Source organism: Leptodactylus fuscus, chromosome 4, assembly GCF_031893055.1.
Source record: "Leptodactylus fuscus isolate aLepFus1 chromosome 4, aLepFus1.hap2, whole genome shotgun sequence".
NCBI lineage: Eukaryota > Metazoa > Chordata > Amphibia > Anura > Leptodactylidae > Leptodactylus > Leptodactylus fuscus.
This window is the reverse complement of record NC_134268.1, coordinates 107,746,712-107,771,839: the sequence shown is the minus strand read 5'-3', so window position 1 is coordinate 107,771,839 and position 25,128 is coordinate 107,746,712. Positions and strand designations below refer to the sequence as shown.

The 25,128-nt window shown below is 45.0% G+C and overlaps 1 protein-coding gene across 1 annotated transcript in view; it reads right to left on the bottom strand.

Annotated features, from left to right (window-relative positions):
• Positions 1 to 25,128, bottom strand: part of DROSHA (drosha ribonuclease III) — a 206,783-nt gene that overhangs the window by 51,905 nt on the left and 129,750 nt on the right. The window contains exon 21 of the mRNA XM_075270897.1: positions 24,994 to 25,093. Within this exon, the coding sequence (XP_075126998.1) occupies positions 24,994 to 25,093 (100 nt within the window). The remainder of the gene's footprint in view (positions 1 to 24,993; positions 25,094 to 25,128) is intronic.

The window sequence follows — 25,128 nt, the reverse complement described above, 5'->3', positions numbered from 1 at the left end:
TGACTGGTAATTCAAAGAATATATTGGGGTTATAAATACCCTCATTTCTTGCTACTGGTATATAGTGCCATTGTCTGACTGGGAATTCAAAGAATATATTGGGGTTACAAATACCCTCATTTCTTGCTACTGCCATATAGTGCCAGTTTCTGACTGGTAATTCAAAGAATATATTGGGGTTACGTGCACCCACAATTTTTGCTACTGGTATATAGTGCCATTGTCTGACTGGGAATTCAAAGAATATATTGGGGTTACAAATACCCTCATTTCTTGCTACTGGTATATAGTGCCATTGTCTGACTGGGAATTCAAAGAATATATTGGGGTTACAAATACCCTCATTTCTTGCTACTGGTATATAGTGCCATTGTCTGACTGGAAATTCAAAGAATATATTGGGGTTACAAATACCCTCATTTCTTGCTACTGGTATATAGTGCCATTGTCTGACTGGGAATTCAAAGAATATATTGGGGTTACAAATACCCTCATTTCTTGCTACTGGTATATAGTGCCATTGACTGGGAATTCAAAGAATATATTGGGGTTACAAATACCCTCATTTCTTGCTACTGCCATATAGTGCCAGTTTCTGACTGGTAATTCAAAGAATATATTGGGGTTACGTGCACCCACAATTTTTGCTACTGGTATATAGTGCCATTGTCTGACTGGGAATTCAAAGAATATATTGGGGTTACAAATACCCTCATTTCTTGCTACTGGTATATAGTGCCATTGTCTGACTGGGAATTCAAAGAATATATTGGGGTTACAAATACCCTCATTTCTTGCTACTGCCATATAGTGCCAGTTTCTGACTGGTAATTCAAAGAATATATTGGGGTTATAAATACCCTCATTTCTTGCTACTGGTATATAGTGCCATTGTCTGACTGGGAATTCAAAGAATATATTGGGGTTATAAATACCCTCATTTCTTGCTACTGGTATATAGTGCCATTGTCTGACTGGGAATTCAAAGAATATATTGGGGTTACAAATACCCTCATTTCTTGCTACTGGTATATAGTGCCATTGTCTGACTGGGAATTCAAAGAATATATTGGGGTTACAAATACCCTCATTTCTTGCTACTGCCATATAGTGCCAGTTTCTGACTGGTAATTCAAAGAATATATTGGGGTTACAAATACCCTCATTTCTTGCTACTGGTATATAGTGCCATTGTCTGACTGGGAATTCAAAGAATATATTGGGGTTACAAATACCCTCATTTCTTGCTACTGCCATATAGTGCCAGTTTCTGACTGGTAATTCAAAGAATATATTGGGGTTACGTGCACCCACAATTTTTGCTACTGGTATATAGTGCCATTGTCTGACTGGGAATTCAAAGAATATATTGGGGTTACAAATACCCTCATTTCTTGCTACTGGTATATAGTGCCATTGTCTGACTGGGAATTCAAAGAATATATTGGGGTTACAAATACCCTCATTTCTTGCTACTGGTATATAGTGCCATTGTCTGACTGGGAATTCAAAGAATATATTGGGGTTATAAATACCCTCATTTCTTGCTACTGGTATATAGTGCCATTGTCTGACTGGGAATTCAAAGAATATATTGGGGTTACAAATACCCTCATTTCTTGCTACTGCCATATAGTGCCAGTTTCAGACTGGTAATTCAAAGAATATATTGGGGTTACGTGCACCCACAATTTTTGCTACTGGTATATAGTGCCATTGTCTCACTGGGAATTCAAAGAATATATTGGGGTTACAAATACCCTCATTTCTTGCTACTGGTATATAGTGCCATTGTCTGACTGGGAATTCAAAGAATATATTGGGGTTACAAATACCCTCATTTCTTGCTACTGGTATATAGTGCCATTGTCTGACTGGAAATTCAAAGAATATATTGGGGTTACAAATACCCTCATTTCTTGCTACTGGTATATAGTGCCATTGTCTGACTGGGAATTCAAAGAATATATTGGGGTTACAAATACCCTCATTTCTTGCTACTGGTATATAGTGCCATTGACTGGGAATTCAAAGAATATATTGGGGTTATAAATACCCTCATTTCTTGCTACTGGTATATAGTGCCATTGTCTGACTGGGAATTCAAAGAATATATTGGGGTTACAAATATCCTCATTTCTTGCTACTGCCATATAGTGCCATTGTCTGACTGGGAATTCAAAGAATATATTGGGGTTACAAATACCCTCATTTCTTGCTACTGCCATATAGTGCCAGTTTCTGACTGGTAATTCAAAGAATATATTGGGGTTACGTGCACCCACAATTTTTGCTACTGGTATATAGTGCCATTGTCTGACTGGGAATTCAAAGAATATATTGGGGTTACAAATACCCTCATTTCTTGCTACTGGTATATAGTGCCATTGTCTGACTGGGAATTCAAAGAATATATTGGGGTTACAAATACCCTCATTTCTTGCTACTGCCATATAGTGCCAGTTTCTGACTGGTAATTCAAAGAATATATTGGTTATAAATACCCTCATTTCTTGCTACTGGTATATAGTGCCATTGTCTGACTGGGAATTCAAAGAATATATTGGGGTTATAAATACCCTCATTTCTTGCTACTGGTATATAGTGCCATTGTCTGACTGGGAATTCAAAGAATATATTGGGGTTACAAATACCCTCATTTCTTGCTACTGCCATATAGTGCCAGTTTCTGACTGGTAATTCAAAGAATATATTGGGGTTACGTGCACCCACAATTTTTGCTACTGGTATATAGTGCCATTGTCTGACTGGGAATTCAAAGAATATATTGGGGTTACAAATACCCTCATTTCTTGCTACTGGTATATAGTGCCATTGTCTGACTGGGAATTCAAAGAATATATTGGGGTTACAAATACCCTCATTTCTTGCTACTGCCATATAGTGCCAGTTTCTGACTGGTAATTCAAAGAATATATTGGGGTTATAAATACCCTCATTTCTTGCTACTGGTATATAGTGCCATTGTCTGACTGGGAATTCAAAGAATATATTGGGGTTATAAATACCCTCATTTCTTGCTACTGGTATATAGTGCCATTGTCTGACTGGGAATTCAAAGAATATATTGGGGTTACAAATACCCTAATTTCTTGCTACTGGTATATAGTGCCATTGTCTGACTGGGAATTCAAAGAATATATTGGGGTTACAAATACCCTCATTTCTTGCTACTGCCATATAGTGCCAGTTTCTGACTGGTAATTCAAAGAATATATTGGGGTTACGTGCACCCACAATTTTTGCTACTGGTATATAGTGCCATTGTCTGACTGGGAATTCAAAGAATATATTGGGGTTACAAATACCCTCATTTCTTGCTACTGGTATATAGTGCCATTGTCTGACTGGGAATTCAAAGAATATATTGGGGTTACAAATACCCTCATTTCTTGCTACTGGTATATAGTGCCATTGTCTGACTGGGAATTCAAAGAATATATTGGGGTTACAAATACCCTCATTTCTTGCTACTGCCATATAGTGCCAGTTTCTGACTGGTAATTCAAAGAATATATTGGGGTTACGTGCACCCACAATTTTTGCTACTGGTATATAGTGCCATTGTCTGACTGGGAATTCAAAGAATATATTGGGGTTACAAATACCCTCATTTCTTGCTACTGGTATATAGTGCCATTGTCTGACTGGGAATTCAAAGAATATATTGGGGTTACAAATACCCTCATTTCTTGCTACTGGTATATAGTGCCATTGTCTGACTGGGAATTCAAAGAATATATTGGGGTTATAAATACCCTCATTTCTTGCTACTGCCATATAGTGCCAGTTTCTGACTGGTAATTCAAAGAATATATTGGGGTTATAAATACCCTCATTTCTTGCTACTGGTATATAGTGCCATTGTCTGACTGGGAATTCAAAGAATATATTGGGGTTACAAATACCCTCATTTCTTGCTACTGCCATATAGTGCCAGTTTCTGACTGGTAATTCAAAGAATATATTGGGGTTACGTGCACCCACAATTTTTGCTACTGGTATATAGTGCCATTGTCTGACTGGGAATTCAAAGAATATATTGGGGTTACAAATACCCTCATTTCTTGCTACTGGTATATAGTGCCATTGTCTGACTGGGAATTCAAAGAATATATTGGGGTTACAAATACCCTCATTTCTTGCTACTGCCATATAGTGCCAGTTTCTGACTGGTAATTCAAAGAATATATTGGGGTTATAAATACCCTCATTTCTTGCTACTGGTATATAGTGCCATTGTCTGACTGGGAATTCAAAGAATATATTGGGGTTATAAATACCCTCATTTCTTGCTACTGGTATATAGTGCCATTGTCTGACTGGGAATTCAAAGAATATATTGGGGTTACAAATACCCTCATTTCTTGCTACTGCCATATAGTGCCAGTTTCTGACTGGTAATTCAAAGAATATATTGGGGTTATAAATACCCTCATTTCTTGCTACTGGTATATAGTGCCATTGTCTGACTGGGAATTCAAAGAATATATTGGGGTTACGTGCACACACAATTTTTGCTACTGGTATATAGTGCCAATTTCTAACTGGGAATTCAAAATGCGCAAGGCTCCCGGAAAGGGACGTGGACGAGGCCGTGGGCGAGGTCGGGGGAATGGTTCTGGGGAGCAAGGTAGCAGTGAAGCCACAGGGCATCCCGTGCCTACTCCTGTGGGGTAGCAAGCATTGCGCCACTCCACAGTGCCAGGGTTGCTTGCCACATTAACTAAACTGCAGGGTACAAACCTTAGTAGGCCCGAGAACCAGGAACAGGTCTTGCAATGGCTGTCAGAGAACGCTTACAGCACATTGTCCAGCAGCCAGTCAGACTCTGCCTCCTCTCCTCCTATTACCCAACAGTCTTGTCCTCCTTCCTCCCAAAATTCCCAAGCTTCACAGAACAATAACCCCAACTGTCCCTGCTCCCCAGAGCTGTTCTCCGCTCCTTTCATTGTCCCTCAACCTGCCTCTCCACGTCACGATTCCACGAACCTAACAGAGGAGCATCTGTGTCCAGATGCTCAAACACTAGAGTCTCCTCCATCTCCGTTCGATTTGGTGGTGGATGACCAGCAACACACCCTCATCGACGATGATGTGATGCAGTTGCCGTCAGGGCATCCAGTTGACCGGCGCATTGTGCGGGAGGAGGAGATGAGACAGGAGTTGGAAGAGGAAGTGGTGGATGATGAGGACACTGACCCGACCTGGACAGGGGGGATGTCAAGCGGGGAAAGTAGTGTGGATGTTGAGGCAGGTGCAGCACCAAAAAGGGTAGCTAGAGGCAGAGGTCAGCAGCTTAGGCGAAGCCAGGCCACACCCGGAATCTCCCAAGATGTTCCAGTTCGTACCCAGCCCCGAAAAACTCCCACCTCGAGGGCACGTTTCTCGAAGGTGTGGAGTTTTTTCAAGGAATGCGCCGAGGACAGATATAGTGTTGTCTGCACAATTTGCCTCTCGAAATTGATTAGGGGCTCTGAGAAGAGCAACCTGTCCACCACTTCAATGCGCCGTCATTTGGAATCCAAGCACTGGAATCAGTGGCAGGCAGCAACGGCAGGACAAAGGCCGCCTGCCGTTCACGCCACTGCCACTGCCTCTGCCACTGCCACTGCTGACTGTGCTGGCGATGCACTCCAGAGGACGAGCCAGGACACCACTTCATCTGCCTCCGCCACTTTGTTGACTTTTCCCTCATCCTCCCCTGTTCCTGTCTTATCTCCTTCTCCTGCACCATCAAAGGCACCATCAGGCGCTTCTTTACAACAACCCACCATCTCTCAGACATTGGAGCGGCGGCAGAAATACACTGCTAACCACCCACACACGCAAGCCTTGAACGCCAACATCGCTAAACTGCTGGCCCAGGAGATGTTGGCGTTCCGGCTTGTTGAAACTCCCGCCTTCCTGGACCTGATGGCAACTGCGGCACCTCGCTATGCCGTCCCTAGCCGTCACTACTTCTCCCGGTGTGCCGTCCCCGCCTTGCACCAGCACGTGTCACTCAACATCAGGCGGGCCCTTAGTTCCGCGCTTTGCACAAAGGTCCACTTGACCACCGACGCGTGGACAAGTGCATGCGGACAGGGACGCTACATTTCACTGACGGCACACTGGGTGAATGTAGTTGAGGCTGGGACTGCTTCCCAAACTGGCCCGGTGTACCTCATCTCCCCGCCTAACATTCCTGGCAGGGACACGAGAAGAACACCCCCCTCCTCCTCCTCCTCTACCGCCTCCTCCTCCTCCCGTTAGATTGACCCCAGCTACGAGTTGGAAACGTTGCAGCACTGGCGTTGGTAGACGTCAGCAGGCTGTGCTGAAGCTGATCAGCTTGGGGGACAGACAGCACACTGCCTCCGAGGTGAGGGATGCCCTCCTCGATGAGACGGCAATATGGTTTGAGCCGCTGCACCTGGGCCCAGGCATGGTCGTTTGTGATAACGGCCGGAACCTGGTAGCAGCTCTGGAGCTTGCCGGACTCCAACATGTTCCATGCCTGGCCCACGTCTTCAACCTAGTGGTGCAACGTTTCCTAAAGAGCTACCCCAATGTTCCAGAGCTACTGGTGAAAGTGCGGCGCATGTGCGCCCACTTTCGCAAGTCGACAGTAGCCGCTGCTAGCTTAAAATCTCTCCAGCAACGCCTGCATGTGCCACAACACCGGCTTTTGTGCGACGTCCCCACACGCTGGAACTCAACGTTTCAGATGTTGAATAGAGTGGTTGAGCAGCAGAGACCTTTGATGGAATACCAGCTACAAAACCCTAGGGTGCCACAAAGTCAGCTGCCTCAGTTTCACATCCATGAGTGGCCATGGATGAGAGACCTTTGTGACATCCTACGGGTCTTTGAGGAGTCCACAAGGAGGGTGAGCTCTGAGGATGCGATGGTGAGCCTTACAATCCCGCTCTTGTGTGTTCTGAGAGAATCCCTGATTGACATCAGGGATAACTCAGATCACACAGAGGAGTTAGGGATAGCATCCGATCCGTCACAGCTGGAGAGTAGGTCCACACATCTGTCCGCTTCACTGCGTTTAATGGAGGAGGAGGAGGAGGAGGAGGAAGAAGAGTTGTCCGATGATGTGATGGTGATACAGGAGGCTTCCGGGCAACTTCGAATCGTCCCATTGTTGCAGCGCGGATGGGTAGACATGGAGGATGAGGAGGAAATGGAGATTGAACTTTCCGGTGGGGCCAGAGGAGTCATGCCAACTAACACTGTGGCAGACATGGCTGAGTTCATGTTGGGGTGCTTTACAACCGACAAGCGTATTGTCAAAATCATGGAGGACAACCAGTACTGGATCTTTGCTATCCTTGACCCCCGGTATAAAAACAACATCTCGTCTTTTATTCCGGTAGAGGGGAGGGCCAATCGCATCAATGCTTGCCACAGGCAATTGGTGCAGAATATGATGGAGATGTTTCCAGCATGTGACGTTGGCGGCAGGGAGGGCAGTTCCTCCAGTAGGCAACCAAGTTCTCACCGGTCCACACAAACGAGGGGCACACTGTCTAAGGTCTGGGACACCTTGATGGCACCCCCTCGCCAAAGTGCCGCCACGGAGGGTCCTAGTGTCACCAGGCGTGAGAAGTATAGGCGCATGTTGCGGGAATACCTTTCCGACCACAGCCCTGTCCTCTCCGACCCCTCTGCGCCCTACACGTATTGGGTGTCGAAGTTGGACCTGTGGCTTGAACTTGCCCTATATGCCTTGGAGGTGCTGTCCTGTCCTGCCACCAGCGTCCTATCTGAGAGGGTGTTCAGTGCAGCCGGTGGCATCATCACTGACAAGCGCACCCGTCTGTCAGCTGAGAGTGCCGACCGGCTCACTTTGATAAAAATGAACCACCACTGGATAGAGCCTTCATTTTTGTGCCCACCTGTGTAAAGCACCCCAACATGAAACTCCATGTCTGTACTCAACCTCTCCAATTCCTCCGCATCCTCATACTCATCCACCATAAGCGTTGCACAATACTGCTAAATACTAGGCTCCCTCCACCCTGATTTCCCCCAACTCTGCTGGTTAGAGGCTCCCTCCACCCTGATTTCCACCAACTCTGCTGGTTAGAGGCTCCCTCCACCCTGCTTTCCCACAACTCTGCTGGTTAGAGGCTCCCTCCACCCTGCTTTCCCACAACTCTGCTGGTTAGAGGCTCCCTCCACCCTGCTTTCCCACAACTCTGCTGGTTAGAGGCTCCCTCCACCCTGATTTCCACCAACTCTGCTGGTTAGAGGCTCCCTCCACCCTGCTTTCCCACAACTCTGCTGGTTAGAGGCTCCCTCCACCCTGATTTCCACCAACTCTGCTGGTTAGAGGCTCCCTCCACCATGAATTGGTCCAAACTGGGCTGTTTAGCGGCTCCCTCCACCATGAATTGGTCCAAACTGGGGTTTTTAGAGGCTCCCTCCACCATGAATTGGTCCAAACTGGGCTGTTTAGAGGCTCCCTCCACCATGAATTGGTCCAAACTGGGGTTTTTAGAGGCTCCCTCCACCATGAATTGGTCCAAACTGGGCTGGTTAGAGGCTCCCTCCACCATGAATTTGCCCAAACTGGGCTGTTTAGAGGCTCCCTCCACCATGAATTTGCCCAAACTGGCCTGTTTAGAGGCTCCCTCCACCATGAATTGGTCCAAACTGGGGTTTTTAGAGGCTCTCTCCACCATGAATTGGTCCAAACTGGGCTGTTTAGACACTCCCTCCATCATGAATTGGTCCAAACTGGGGTTTTTAGAGGCTCCCTCCACCATGAATTGGTCCAAACTGGGGTTTTTAGAGGCTCCCTCCACCATGAATTTGCCCAAACTGGGCTGTTTAGAGGCTCCCTCCACCATGAATTGGTCCAAACTGGGGTTTTTAGAGGCTCCCTCCACCATGAATTGGTCCAAACTGGGCTGTTTAGAGGCTCCCTCCACCATGAATTGGTCCAAACTGGGGTTTTTAGAGGCTCCCTCCACCATGAATTGGTCCAAACTGGGGTTTTTAGAGGCTCCCTCCACCATGAATTTGCCCAAACTGGGCTGTTTAGAGGCTCCCTCCACCATGAATTTGCCCAAACTGAGCTGTTTAGAGGCTCCCTCCACCATGAATTGGTCCAAACTGGGGTTTTTAGAGGCTCCCTCCACCATGAATTGGACCAAACTGGGGGTTTTTAGAGGCTCCTTCCACCATGAATTTGCCCAAACTGGGCTGTTTAGAGGCTCCCTCCATCATGAATTGGTCCAAACTGGGGTTTTTAGAGGCTCCCTCCACCATGAATTGGTCCAAACTGGGGTTTTTAGAGGCTCCCTCCACCATGAATTTGCCCAAACTGGGCTGTTTAGCGGCTCCCTCCACCATGAATTTGCCCAAACTGGGCTGTTTAGAGGCTCCCTCCACCATGAATTGGTCCAAACTGGGGTTTTTAGAGGCTCCCTCCACCATGAATTGGTCCAAACTGGGGGTTTTTAGAGGCTCCCTCCACCATGAATTTGCCCAAACTGGGCTGTTTAGAGGCTCCCTCCACCATGAATTGGTCCAAACTGGGGTTTTTAGAGGCTCCCTCCACCATGAATTTGCCCAAACTGAGCTGTTTAGAGGCTCCCTCCATCATGAATTGGTCCAAACTGGGGTTTTTAGAGGCTCCCTCCACCATGAATTGGTCCAAACTGGGGTTTTTAGAGGCTCCCTCCACCATGAATTGGTCCAAACTGGGGTTTTTAGAGGCTCCCTCCACCATGAATTTGCCCAAACTGGGCTGTTTAGAGGCTCCCTCCACCATGAATTTGCCCAAACTGGGCTGTTTAGAGGCTCCCTCCACCATGAATTGGTCCAAACTGGGGGTTTTAGAGGCTCCCTCCACCATGAATTTGCCCAAACTGAGCTGTTTAGAGGCTCCCTCCACCATGAATTGGTCCAAACTGGGGTTTTTAGAGGCTCCCTCCACCATGAATTGGTCCAAACTGGGGGTTTTTAGAGGCTCCCTCCACCATGAATTTGCCCAAACTGGGCTGTTTAGAGGCTCCCTCCATCATGAATTGGTCCAAACTGGGGTTTTTAGAGGCTCCCTCCACCATGAATTGGTCCAAACTGGGGGTTTTTAGAGGCTCCCTCCACCATGAATTTGCCCAAACTGGGCTGTTTAGAGGCTCCCTCCATCATGAATTGGTCCAAACTGGGGTTTTTAGAGGCTCCCTCCACCATGAATTGGTCCAAACTGGGGTTTTTAGAGGCTCCCTCCACCATGAATTGGTCCAAACTGGGGTTTTTAGAGGCTCCCTCCACCATGAATTGGACCAAACTGGGCTGTTTAGAGGCTCCCTCCACCAAGAATTGGTCCAAACTGGGGTTTTTAGAGGCTCCCTCCATCATGAATTGGTCCAAACTGGGGTTTTAGAGGCTCCCTCCACCATGAATTGGTCCAAACTGGGGTTTTTAGAGGCTCCCTCCACCATGAATTGGTCCAAACTGGGGTTTTTAGAGGCTCCCTCCACCATGAATTTGCCCAAACTGGGCTGTTTAGAGGCTCCCTCCACCATGATTTGGTCCAAACTGGGGTTTTTAGAGGCTCCCTCCACCATGAATTTGCCCAAACTGAGCTGTTTAGAGGCTCCCTCCACCATGAATTGGTCCAAACTGGGGTTTTTAGAGGCTCCCTCCACCATGAATTGGTCCAAACTGGGGGTTTTTAGAGGCTCCCTCCACCATGAATTTGCCCAAACTGGGCTGTTTAGAGGCTCCCTCCATCATGAATTGGTCCAAACTGGGGTTTTTAGAGGCTCCCTCCACCATGAATTGGTCCAAACTGGGGTTTTTAGAGGCTCCCTCCACCATGAATTGGTCCAAACTGGGCTGTTTAGAGGCTCCCTCCACCATGAATTTGCCCAAACTGGGCTGTTTAGAGGCTCCCTCCACCATGAATTGGTCCAAACTGGGGTTTTTAGAGGCTCCCTCCACCATGAATTGGTCCAAACTGGGGGTTTTTAGAGGCTCCCTCCACCATGAATTTGCCCAAACTGGGCTGTTTAGAGGCTCCCTCCACCATGAATTGGTCCAAACTGGGGTTTTTAGAGGCTCCCTCCACCATGAATTTGCCCAAACTGGGCTGTTTAGAGGCTCCCTCCACCATGAATTTGCCCAAACTGAGCTGTTTAGAGGCTCCCTCCACCATGAATTGGTCCAAACTGGGGGTTTTTAGAGGCTCCCTCCACCATGAATTTGCCCAAACTGGGCTGTTTAGAGGCTCCCTCCATCATGAATTGGTCCAAACTGGGGTTTTTAGAGGCTACCTCCACCATGAATTGGTCCAAACTGGGGTTTTTAGAGGCTCCCTCCACCATGAATTGGTTCAAACTGGGGTTTTTAGAGGCTCCCTCCACCATGAATTTGCCCAAACTGGGCTGTTTAGAGGCTCCCTACATCATGAATTGGTCCAAACTGGGGTTTTTAGAGGCTCCCTCCACCATGAATTGGTCCAAACTGGGGTTTTTAGAGGCTCCCTCCACCATGAATTGGTCCAAACTGGGGTTTTTAGAGGCTCCCTCCACCATGAATTTGCCCAAACTGGGCTGTTTAGAGGCTCCCTCCACCATGAATTTGCCCAAACTGGGCTGTTTAGAGGCTCCCTCCACCATGAATTGGTCCAAACTGGGGTTTTTAGAGGCTCCCTCCACCATGAATTGGTCCAAACTGGGGGTTTTTAGAGGCTCCCTCCACCATGAATTTGCCCAAACTGGGCTGTTTAGAGGCTCCCTCCATCATGAATTGGTCAAAACTGGGGTTTTTAGAGGCTCCCTCCACCATGAATTGGTCCAAACTGGGGTTTTTAGAGGCTCCCTCCACCATGAATTGGTCCAAACTGGGGTTTTTAGAGGCTCCCTCCACCATGAATTGGTCCAAACTGGGGGTTTCTAGAGGCTCCCTCCACCATGAATTTGCCCAAACTGGGCTGTTTAGAGGCTCCCTCCACCATGAATTGGTCCAAACTGGGGTTTTTAGAGGCTCCCTCCACCATGAATTTGCCCAAACTGGGCTGTTTAGAGGCTCCCTCCACCATGAATTTGCCCAAACTGAGCTGTTTAGAGGCTCCCTCCACCATGAATTGGTCCAAACTGGGGGTTTTTAGAGGCTCCCTCCACCATGAATTGGTCCAAACTGGGGGTTTTTAGAGGCTCCCTCCACCATGAATTGGTCCAAACTGGGCTGTTTAGAGGCTCCCTCCACCATGAATTGGTCCAAACTGGGGTTTTTAGAGGCTCCCTCCACCATGAATTGGTCCAAACTGGGGTTTTTAGAGGCTCCCTCCACCATGAATTGGTCCAAACTGGGGTTTTTAGAGGCTCCCTCCACCATGAATTTGCCCAAACTGGGCTGTTTAGAGGCTCCCTCCACCATGAATTTGCCCAAACTGGGCTGTTTAGAGGCTCCCTCCACCATGAATTGGTCCAAACTGGGGTTTTTAGAGGCTCCCTCCACCATGAATTGGTCCAAACTGGGCTGTTTAGAGGCTCCCTCCACCATGAATTGGTCCAAACTGGGGTTTTTAGAGGCTCCCTCCACCATGAATTGGTCCAAACTGGGGGTTTTTAGAGGCTCCCTCCACCATGAATTTGCCCAAACTGGGCTGTTTAGAGGCTCCCTCCACCATGAATTGGTCCAAACTGGGGTTTTTAGAGGCTCCCTCCACCATGAATTTGCCCAAACTGGGCTGTTTAGAGGCTCCCTCCACCATGAATTTGCCCAAACTGAGCTGTTTAGAGGCTCCCTCCATCATGAATTGGTCCAAACTGGGGTTTTTAGAGGCTCCCTCCACCATGAATTGGTCCAAACTGGGGATTTTAGAGGCTCCCTCCACCATGAATTGGTCCAAACTGGGGTTTTTAGAGGCTCCCTCCACCATGAATTTGCCCAAACTGGGCTGTTTAGAGGCTCCCTCCACCATGAATTTGCCCAAACTGGGCTGTTTAGAGGCTCCCTCCACCATGAATTGGTCCAAACTGGGGTTTTTAGAGGCTCCCTCCACCATGAATTGGTCCAATCTGGGTTTTTTAGAGGCTCCCTCCACCATGAATTTGCCCAAACTGGGCTGTTTAGAGGCTCCCTCCACCATGAATTTGCCCAAACTGAGCTGTTTAGAGGCTCCCTCCACCATGAATTGGTCCAAACTGGGGTTTTTAGAGGCTCCCTCCACCATGAATTGGTCCAAACTGGGGGTTTTTAGAGGCTCCCTCCACCATGAATTTGCCCAAACTGGGCTGTTTAGAGGCTCCCTCCACCATGAATTGGTCCAAACTGGGGTTTTTAGAGGCTCCCTCCACCATGAATTGGTCCAAACTGGGGGTTTTTAGAGGCTCCCTCCACCATGAATTTGCCCAAACTGGGCTGTTTAGAGGCTCCCTCCATCATGAATTGGTCCAAACTGGGGTTTTTAGAGGCTCCCTCCACCATGAATTGGTCCAAACTGGGGTTTTTAGAAGCTCCCTCCACCATGAATTGGTCCAAACTGGGCTGTTTAGAGGCTCCCTCCACCATGAATTTGCCCAAACTGGGCTGTTTAGAGGCTCCCTCCACCATGAATTGGTCCAAACTGGGGTTTTTAGAGGCTCCCTCCACCATGAATTGGTCCAAACTGGGGGTTTTTAGAGGCTCCCTCCACCATGAATTTGCCCAAACTGGGCTGTTTAGAGGCTCCCTCCACCATGAATTGGTCCAAACTGGGGTTTTTAGAGGCTCCCTCCACCATGAATTTGCCCAAACTGGGCTGTTTAGAGGCTCCCTCCACCATGAATTTGCCCAAACTGAGCTGTTTAGAGGCTCCCTCCACCATGAATTGGTCCAAACTGGGGGTTTTTAGAGGCTCCCTCCACCATGAATTTGCCCAAACTGGGCTGTTTAGAGGCTCCCTCCATCATGAATTGGTCCAAACTGGGGTTTTTAGAGGCTACCTCCACCATGAATTGGTCCAAACTGGGGTTTTTAGAGGCTCCCTCCACCATGAATTGGTTCAAACTGGGGTTTTTAGAGGCTCCCTCCACCATGAATTTGCCCAAACTGGGCTGTTTAGAGGCTCCATCCACCATGAATTGGTCCAAACTGGGGTTTTTAGAGGCTCCCTCCACCATGAATTGGTCCAAACTGGGGGTTTTTAGAGGCTCCCTCCACCATGAATTTGCCCAAACTGGGCTGTTTAGAGGCTCCCTACATCATGAATTGGTCCAAACTGGGGTTTTTAGAGGCTCCCTCCACCATGAATTGGTCCAAACTGGGGTTTTTAGAGGCTCCCTCCACCATGAATTGGTCCAAACTGGGGTTTTTAGAGGCTCCCTCCACCATGAATTTGCCCAAACTGGGCTGTTTAGAGGCTCCCTCCACCATGAATTTGCCCAAACTGGGCTGTTTAGAGGCTCCCTCCACCATGAATTGGTCCAAACTGGGGTTTTTAGAGGCTCCCTCCACCATGAATTGGTCCAAACTGGGGGTTTTTAGAGGCTCCCTCCACCATGAATTTGCCCAAACTGGGCTGTTTAGAGGCTCCCTCCATCATGAATTGGTCCAAACTGGGGTTTTTAGAGGCTCCCTCCACCATGAATTGGTCCAAACTGGGGTTTTTAGAGGCTCCCTCCACCATGAATTGGTCCAAACTGGGGTTTTTAGAGGCTCCCTCCACCATGAATTTGCCCAAACTGGGCTGTTTAGAGGCTCCCTCCACCATGAATTTGCCCAAACTGGGCTGTTTAGAGGCTCCTTCCACCATGAATTGGTCCAAACTGGGGTTTTTAGAGGCTCCCTCCACCATGAATTGGTCCAAACTGGGGGTTTCTAGAGGCTCCCTCCACCATGAATTTGCCCAAACTGGGCTGTTTAGAGGCTCCCTCCACCATGAATTGGTCCAAACTGGGGTTTTTAGAGGCTCCCTCCACCATGAATTTGCCCAAACTGGGCTGTTTAGAGGCTCCCTCCACCATGAATTTGCCCAAACTGGGCTGTTTAGAGGCTCCCTCCACCATGAATTGGTCCAAACTGGGGGTTTTTAGAGGCTCCCTCCACCATGAATTGGTCCAAACTGGGGGTTTTTAGAGGCTCCCTCCACCATGAATTTGCCCAAACTGGGCTGTTTAGAGGCTCCCTCCATCATGAATTGGTCCAAACTGGGGTTTTTAGAGGCTCCCTCCACCATGAATTGGTCCAAACTGGGGTTTTTAGAGGCTCCCTCCACCATGAATTTGCCCAAACTGGGCTGTTTAGAGGCTCCCTCCACCATGAATTTGCCCAAACTGGGGTTTTTAGAGGCTCCCTCCACCATGAATTGGTCCAAACTGGGGTTTTTTAGAGGCTCCCTCCACCATGAATTGGTCCAAACTGGGGTTTTTAGAGGCTCCCTCCACCATGAATTGGTCCAAACTGGGGTTTTTAGAGGCTCCCTCCACCATGAATTGGTCCAAACTGGGGTTTTTAGAGGCTCCCTCCACCATGAATTTGCCCAAACTGGGCTGTTTAGAGACTCCCTCCACCATGAATTGGTCCAAACTGGGGTTTTCAGAGGCTCCCTCCACCATGAATTGGTCCAAACTGGGGGTTTTTAGAGGCTCCCTCCACCATGAATTTGCCCAAACTGGGCTGTTTAGAGGCTCCCTCCACCATGAATTGGTCCAAACTGGGGGTTTTTAGAGGCTCCCTCCACCATGAATTTGCCCAAACTGGGCTGTTTAGAGGCTCCCTCCATCATGAATTGGTCCAAACTGGGGTTTTTAGAGGCTCCCTCCACCATGAATTGGTCCAAACTGGGGTTTTTAGAGGCTCCCTCCACCATGAATTTGCCCAAACTCTGCTGGTTAGAGGCTCAATCCACCCTGATTTTCAAAACAAATGTTGGTGCCAACCTCAACTTACTACAAGGGCCAAATTCACTGCTGGTGACAAGCTCTCCTCACTGCAAGTGCCAAATACACATGTTTCAAGGTGTTTTCCTACTGTCAGAGAGGTGGTATTGAGTGTGTAAAGTGTGTAGTTGTTAGGCTGTGATGTTGGGGTAATAGAGGGTCTTTGGTGTGTTAGATGCCCCCAGACATGCTTCCCCTGCTGTCCCAGTGTCATTCCAGAGGTGTTGGCATCATTTCCTGGGGTGTCATAGTGGACTTGGTGACCCTCCAGACACGGATTTGGGTTTCCCCCTTAACGAGTATCTGTTCCCCATAGACTATAATGGGGTTCGAAACCCGTTCGAACACACGAACATTGAGCGGCTGTTCGAATCGAATTTCGAACCTCGAACATTTTAGTGTTCGCTCATCTCTAGTAAATTCGTGTCAGAGTCAACGCTTCAAAACAGAATCCTGTTGACTTCAATGGGTTCCGTTTAACGTGCTTAACACATTGAAATCAATGGGTTAAAAAGCCTCCCATTGATTTCAATGAGTAGCGCGCGCAAGACGGAACCCATTGAAGTCAATGGGATTCTGTTTTGAAGCGCTGACTCTGACACATCGTGTGCACGGGCCCAAAGAGCATTTTAACCCCTTAAGGACCAGGCCATTTTTTGGTTTCACATTTTCGTTTTTCCCTCCTCACATTTCAAGAGCCATAACTTTTTCATTTTTCAGTTCACAGAGTCACATGATGGCTTATTGTTTGCGGGACAAATTGTACTTTGTAATGGCATCATTCAATATGCTGTGCAATGTACTGGGAAGCTGGAAAAAAATTCAGAATGAGGTGCAATTGGAGAAAAAATGCATTTGCGCCATTTTCTTATGGGTTTAATTTTTACAGCGTTCACTGTTTGGTACAAATGACATGTTACCTGTGTTCTACGTGTCAGTACGAACGCGGTGATACCAAATTTATATAGTATTTGAAATGTTTTGATACTTTTAAAAAAATGATAAACTTTGCAAAATAGAAAAATATTTTTGTGTCATCATGTTCTAACACCTGTAACTTTTTCATATTTCCATGTATGGAGCTGGTTGTGGTGTCTTTTTATGCGGGACAAGATGACGTTTCTATTGATACCATTTGGGGAAAGATCTGATGGTTTGATCACTTTTTATTCAATTTTTTATAGGAGGCAAAGTGTTGAAAAAAACGCTTTTTGGCGGTTTTTATTTTTTTTGCCGCTACGCCGTTTGCAGTACGGGATAAATGTTTTAATATTCTAATAGTTCAGGCATTTTGGAGCGCAGGGATACCTAATATGTTTATGTTTAATGTTCTTTAATTACTTTTATAGCTGATCTAGGGAAAGGGGGGTGATTTGAACTTTTATATTTTTTTTTATTTTTTTAATACTTTTAAAAACTTTTTTTTTTCTTCTGTTACATTTATGATCAGACCCCTTAGGTACCTTGAAACCTAGGGGGTCTGATCGCTCATACTATTCACTGCAATACTACAGTACTGCAGTGAATAGCAGAATCGCAGCACTTCTATTAGACGATGCCTCTGGCATCGTCTAATAGATCTCGGGCAGAGACAAGCCTGGAAGCCTTCAATAGGCTTCCGGCTGTCATAGCAACCGATCACCGCCCTCATGTGACGTTCAGGAGGGCGGCGATCGGGGAAACATGGCGGCGCCCATGCCGCCTGCGCTGTTTACACGCTGCGGTCGCGTTTGACCGCAGTGTGTAAAGGGTTAACAGCAGCGATCGGCTCGGGCACCGACCGCTGCTGTTATTGGCAGGTCCTGGCTGTATTATACAGCCGGCATCTGCCGTGTATGGAGCGAGCTCAGCGTGTGAGCTCGCTCTATACATCCCCATGCGACCCATGACGTACAGTTACGTCAAGGGTCGCTAAGGGGTTAACAAGTGAAAAGTGAGCTTTATTTGGCACCCAATACTAGTTTTTACATTAAACATTTTTGCTTAAATCAGGACTGTGAAGTCAGAGTCGTGGAGTTGGGGCCAGTATTGTGTAGAGTCAGAAAAAGTTACTCCATCTTTAAAATAAAATTAATTATTTTAAAATGTATTACACATTATTGTATAATTTAGTGATTCCCAACCGGAGCACCACACCAATCCAGGGGGAAAAAGGACACGTCCTCTTTCAACTACATCAGCATCCTTAGGAAACAGATATAAACAGAATGGTGAAGCAGGAAGCCTTTAAGCTCCCTGCTTCACCATCCATGCATCTGCTAATGAGTTCTTTGGCTCAGACCTGCTGCATCAAGCCACAGACAATAGCAAGTAAGAGTTCAGGAGAACGAGGATGGGTAAGTGTTACTTGTTTTTAATTTATACGGCCCAATTACTGTGGGGGACACTGAGAAGTATTATTAAGTGTATGGAGAGTATTATAAAGGGGTGTCCATTGGGAAGCATTTTAAAGTGTTGGGCAACTGGAGAATCATATACTGTGCTGGGTCACTAGGGAGCATGGTAATGGTAAAAGATGAATTTTTGTGCTGGGTAGAAAATATAGGATGGAGTAGCTTTGAGGATGCATTAACATAGTGAAGTTGGGATAAAGTTACAACTGCATCAAAGTTGCATTGAAAAAAAAATGCATGCAGTTCTGATGTGGCCTCCTAGATTTAAATAATAAAAATTATTATTTAACACTAAGTTCATAATAGCACCAGGCTAGTCAGACCCCTAAAATAGCGGTTACAAAGGGAGCCGGACTCCACTAACTATAATGGGGTCTGCCATTTTGAAACTGAAAGCAGCAAAGAAAAAGTCCTCCGTGCCAATTTTCAGCAGTCTCTGCCACAGAGTCTCCAACAGACACTGAAGCAGATATGAACCCAGTCTGACTGATCATGACTGTCTGGCATTTATGGAGCCAGAAAAAAAAAAAACAGTGGAGTCAGTGGCATACCAACTCCTCAGCACTGACTTAAACAACCCAATTTACTTATCAAAAGCATAACCACCACAAGAGAATTATGAAGCAGAATAAAAGGGATTAAAATAATAAGAGAGATTAAAAAAAACATGCAATTTAAATGGGTTATCCGGTTTATAGAATCGATCCTTAGGCAGTCAATATTAGATCTGCGGGTGTCCGGTATGTATCTTTACAGACTGCGTCAGACTGCAGGGGTTTGGTGTGAACATTTTTGTAATATACTTTATTAATCTATCTAACTTCCTTTTAATAGAAAACAAGCTGTAAAGTTCAGATTACCAATTGAACTAAGCAATGGCAGGAGACTGTCCGTACACATGTACTCAATGTAGTTCACAGAGATGAAGCATTTACGAAAGAAGGATAATCCCTTCAAATGGCTGTCTCTTTGGTTTTATACCACCCAGAAAAATGGTTCTGGTATTATAAGATGAGATTCTCAGCTAGTTATAACTAGCTGTAAGAGAATCTGAAATAACACCAGTTAAAAACACGGTCGGGAATTTCAAATTTTTTTTTAAACCGTGATCTTTATTGAAATTTTTAACAAAATAACAAAGAAATAAGAACAAAGGCAGCTGTCATAACATTAGACAACAGTCAGTGCAAAAACCAGGCAATAAAGCCGCAAAGGCGGAATAACAGCAAATCAGTAACAAAAACAGAGGAGGGGAGGGGGAGAAAGTAGACTAAGGAACAGACTGAAAACACTGGGGAAAAAGATGGGTAGTGGGGAAAGGGGGGGTAGATGAGAGATCAGAGACCATTAGTAGAATAGGAATCCCAAGGCGCCCATACAGCTCGGAACTTCTCCACAGTATTGTTCAGAGAAGCCGTAAGTGACTTCAAGCATTTAACGTCCTTAATACGGGCCAGGAGAAAGGGGAGTGAGGGCGGCTGGGTAGACTTCCACTGACGGGCTATGAGGGATTTAGCCGCAGTGCAAACATACAGAAATAACAAGGACAAAGTTTTGCTCAGAGAGCGGGGAAGGGGGGGTTAAGGAGGTAGACCAACGGATCCAGTGGAAGAGCATGAAGGAGTACATCCTCCAGCAGGGACTTAACCTCAAGCCAGAAAGGACGAATCAAGCAACAGTCCCAGAAAATGTGACAGAGAGTCCCCAGGTCAGAGAGGCATCTCCAACAGACCGAAGGAACATTGGGATATGGGTGTGGAGTTTTGGGAGGAAGGTCATCTTAACCGCCGTTATACAGCCAAGGAGGGAAATGTAGAGAGGGCGCCATTTATCCATGAGCGAACGAAGTTCACTGAAATCGTGCGGGAAATTGGCAGAATACAGGGTAGAGTAGGAAGAGGAAAGTTGAATACCTAAATATTTAAGTGAGTGCTCGCGCCAATGGAAGGTATAATTTTGGCGGAGGATATGAAGGACCGGGGATGGAATACTCAAGGGGAGGGCCTCAGTCTTTGAGGAATTAATTTTATAACCTGAGAGGGAGTCGTACTCCCCCAGAGCCGAAAAGAGACAGAGGAGGGTAGTGTGGGGATTAGTGAGGGTCGGGAATTTAAATTTAATGTGCAACACTTCGTAAACCATTTTTCTAGGTGGTATAAAACTGGAGATACAGCCATTTGAAGGGACTATCCCCCTTTTGGTAAATGCTCAGCTCTGCCTATACAAATGTGTACTGACTATCTCTAGCAACAGCTCAATAAGAGGGTTGCTAAGGATAATACTACAGCCTGTTATATAACAAAACTATATATACTATAAAAATGGTCACACACACACACCCCCCCCCCCAAAAAAAAAAAAAAAAAAAGAAAGAATGAAAGAAAGAAAGAAAGAAAGAAAGAAAGAAAGAAAGAAAGAAAGAAAGAAAGAAAGAAAGAAAGAAAGAAAGAAAGAAAAGAAAAGAAAAAGACAACAGGGCTGAACTGCCTGCACAGAGAGCTTTCGGTTATGCATACTTTGGAAATATCAGTGCTGTTTCAGAACCGATATCTTTCCACTGTCAGAGAGGCAGATGTTGGAGTTTCTCACAGGCTTTAAGACCCACCTTTCTGGAATTTATTTTTCTATGGCAACTAGGATACAGATTAGGCCTTAATAGACATAGTTTTGATGATGTTCACCTCGGGGTGTTTTATGTTATATGATATCACTAATTGTTGATGGGCCAGTTTATGAAAAACTATTTATTAAGAGCTAAGTTTTATTTATTTGATTCATTTATCTTGCTCTTTCAGCTCAAAACCAATACAACCATATTTCTTTTTATTGGGGGTAGCTAGGGCTCTCACACTGTGAGCTGTGAATATGCTATAGAAGTCATCAACATAGAAAGAATGGCAAGAGACACCCATTAGTAACTAGGTAAGGCTGAGCCTAAGCCTTCTCCCTTCAGTGTAGAAGTAGTAGCCAGTAAGTCCTGCTGAATTAAAACCCATTGTAAAGAAGAATCAGACACATATAACAACACGTTACAACAAAACATAAACATTGTTAACAAGTTGCTTAACGAGACAAGCATTGTATGGAAGATAAGGAATTGGGAAATCTGGTAAATACTTCACTAGAGTGTGTAGAAAGCTCGATGTTGGAGAAATATGGGAGGATGAACACTGTGGTGCTTTCTTACAGTGCTTCAGTCATATAACCAAATGTATGGCAGTATCCTTGTCTTTGCAGTTAAGGACGTGAGTGAATACTAGCTTTGTTCCGGCTTAGCCAGTACCCAGTGTTCTTGTACAACCACAAATACTGTGGACAAGGGTGCCTTAGGGAAGAGCATTTTTAACCATCTTTCCTAGAATACATCGAGGAGTTGTCCCAATATCCAAAACACCCATTATATTGAGGTTATTCCACCTCAGGTGATTCTTCTAATCGTCTGCCTTTTAGTACTAGGAGGCCATCTTCTACTTGAGCTCTCAGGGTATTAGGTAGTAGAATGGTATAAGTCACCTAAGGCAGAGACACGTTCCTTTGCATAAAAGACCCGGTTTCTAAATATCTACCTTCATCTCATCAATTGTTGTTGGAACACCTATCTTAGGCATGGTTCACATCTGCGTTTGGTATTCCGTTCGGGGAGTCCGCAGGAGAAACCACAAGAACCCCATAGACTATAAAGGGGTTCGTAAGTTTTACAAGCAGCACTTTTCTCTCCACATGATTTGTGCAGACACCGAACGCAGATGTGAACCAGGCCTTAGTGTGGGCTCTGGTTGCCCTAAGGCAGTGGGATGAGCTGCATCTTCAGTGAAGGCACCATCTTTGCCCAAACCCCAGACTAATTCTTTCAACTTCATCAGCCAAGGTAGTATGGCCCATATGGCGGCCAGCAGGTCTATGTCTTCAGAAGGGTTAGGGAATTGAGAATTAAAGTCTGCAAAATGATATTCTCAGGATCCAGGCCGTGACGGTTGGGGACCTCTGGATTAGACACTACCTTGCCTGATGCCAAACTCCTGTAAACTTATTTTTTTTTCATGTTTATTTGCTTTAGGTTTGAGAGCAGGTCATAAAAGCTTAAAAAATGTGTAGGTGTTTGACTACTTCACTAAGGTGCATGCACGCTTCTGTCACATTAAAGTACTTTAGAAAATGATGTGCATTTGCTTATTTTTGCTTTTTTGTTAAGTTACAGTTTGACCTTTTGAAGGAAAAGGTAAAAACACTTGTCAATACTGTAACCCATAATGAGCAGCTGTTATTTGTGAGCTAAAGACTTGTGCAGCATTGGGAAGGTATATAGATGGGAAGTGGAGCGCTGTAATTGAATGCTGTCTAATGCATGAGTGCAGATGCTTTTTGTTTTTTATGTAGAGTTCACACTACCAAATTCTATATTATTACTCTGCTGAAAGATTAGGGGTGTGAGCCATCAATCGGAATTTTAATCAGAGTGTTCTCCTATCAGAAAGTTTAGTGGCATACACCTGTTTCTTTTATTACATTTTATGTCACCGAAGAGCTTTTCAAATTTGTATAAACCCATAGCAATAGTTGAATGACACACGATTCATTACTTTTCAGAATCATAAATATGCAAAAATATACCATAAATCCATTAGTCCCTGAGAAATATTCTACCTGTAAATGGTGCTATTGTTGTATATAAGCTCAGCAACAATGTGTTATTAGAATAGTAATATGGTAGTCATTGATGAAAGCTTCCCAAGTTAACATTAATTTAGGAAAATATTCATAAGAGGAGCAGACAGTGATCATACCATCATGAGGCTTTATTCACTTATCCGCTTTTAGAATAGGTATAATATCCATTTTTATATCAGACTACCTATACACCCATTGATTTTAATGGGCATATGTATAAATAAGTCAATCCCTGCAAGTTTCTGGTTAAGGATTATGATGACCAGAGTAGGCATCTTCTGCACATTCCTTTTTCTGTAGTATGAAAACCTGGCAAAATTATTAGAAGCCTATTACATAATGAATCTGTTGTAATGGTTTTGGTAATAATGGAAGCCATAATAACACAAAGGTAAACAGAGTTTTTCATTAACATAATTAATTCTACTCTGGAGATTGAATTAATATGTTGCTGTTGAATATATTAGACTAAATTAGCCACAAAACAAATTATAGCCATCTGAATAGAGTTGGGCTCACACCAGCACTTGGATTCCATTCGGGAATTCCTTCCCCGAATCCACTTGAAAAATGTGGAGAGAAAAGTCCTGCAAGCAGCACTTTGCTCTCAGCGGGAGACCGGGCGAACCACATTATAATCTATGGGGTCTGTGGGTCACCACTTTGTAAGCGGATTGGGTTTGTGAGCCTATAGTTAGCCCTGACTTTCAGTTAGTTAGTGGAGCAATAGTGATGGAGAAGTGCTTTAAATGATTGCAGGGATTGTCCTGATATTTTACATAGAGTAGAATATTCCAATATGCTGGGCAGTAGGATTGCTGAAATACTGAATAATGGCACAAGTGTTACGGCAGATTAGTGGAACATGTTCTAATAATGAAGTGTGTTACGGCAATTTAGTCATGTGATTATAACGTCCTGTCTCTAGTATTCAGTAAACATCCAGTAAATTTAATGGTTCATTAGCTTTCTTACATGATCCACTTCTCTAATGGGTCAATCAGGTCAAAGAGTCAGTCTTTTATGTAATAACTAAGGGTTTATCAAAAATATGCTCGTCATCGGGGCTTGTTTGGATCTTATATAACTGAGGAAGGTAACTCCCTTCCATTGCTGCACCGTCTGTAATCTTTATGTTGCATCACAGTGATTGTATAAAATGTTTGAAAGCATAACCAAAGTAGTTACATGAAGGAGCTTCAGCCTAGTCACACTGTCTGCTTACTAACCACGAGTCCTGGTCATGATCGTCATCGCCCTCATGACATCAGGGAGTGAGGGTTCTGTTTTACACAATGTTAGGTGTTGCCAGGCAAGAGGTGTGATTTAAGATGCAACATTTTGCACCAAAAACATGCCATAATATTGGCTTTTTTAACTTTCTTTCCAGCAGTAGACGCTTTGACAAATCTGATTTCAATATAAGACTGTCTTGCTTATATACTGTATCTTCCTTTTAGACAGTATATGTACCCCAATGTGTATTATATGCACTCTCAGCACATATAGGCCATGCAGAGAGAAGAGATTATCCAATAACATCTTTCATCATCTTGCCAGCCCTGCGGGAACCCAATAACTGCTGCTGGTATTCAGGTTTACAAGTGGCTGCCATCAGCCAGTCAACAAGCACCAAAAGCCTGATAACATAGAAATAAAATGCAACTTTTCGCTAATGTATATTATAAAAGCCATGGTTTTGTATGCATAAGTGAATAGGCAATATTCTCTCACTTTAGCATCTGTGGTCCTTAGCTTTATAATTCCTTTGCTGCATTGCCTTAGCAGACAGCATCGCAATACTGCAATGTAGACTAATCTATTTTGAAATAGAAACTGGGGATATTAAATATCGGGGATGGTGAATGTTGCATTTCCAGAGGTAAATAGTGTTGAATGTTACAATGAGGTAGCAGCTGTTATGCAGACTACATAATGGAATATGGAGAACAATAAAAGCAATAGGAAACACTGGCAGTGAAAGCCAAACATTTAAAAGGATATTTCTTTAAAGAGATAACATCAATTTAAGCCTTTCTTACCTTAGCCAACATTGCAAGATGTTGATTTTGAACAATAGCTGTCCGATAAGTAGCCAAACCTCCTTCTTCAAGATTGGGAAAAAGAAAGTACAGGTGGACGCTGTAGTAAAAAGCAAACAAAAAATAAAAAAAATG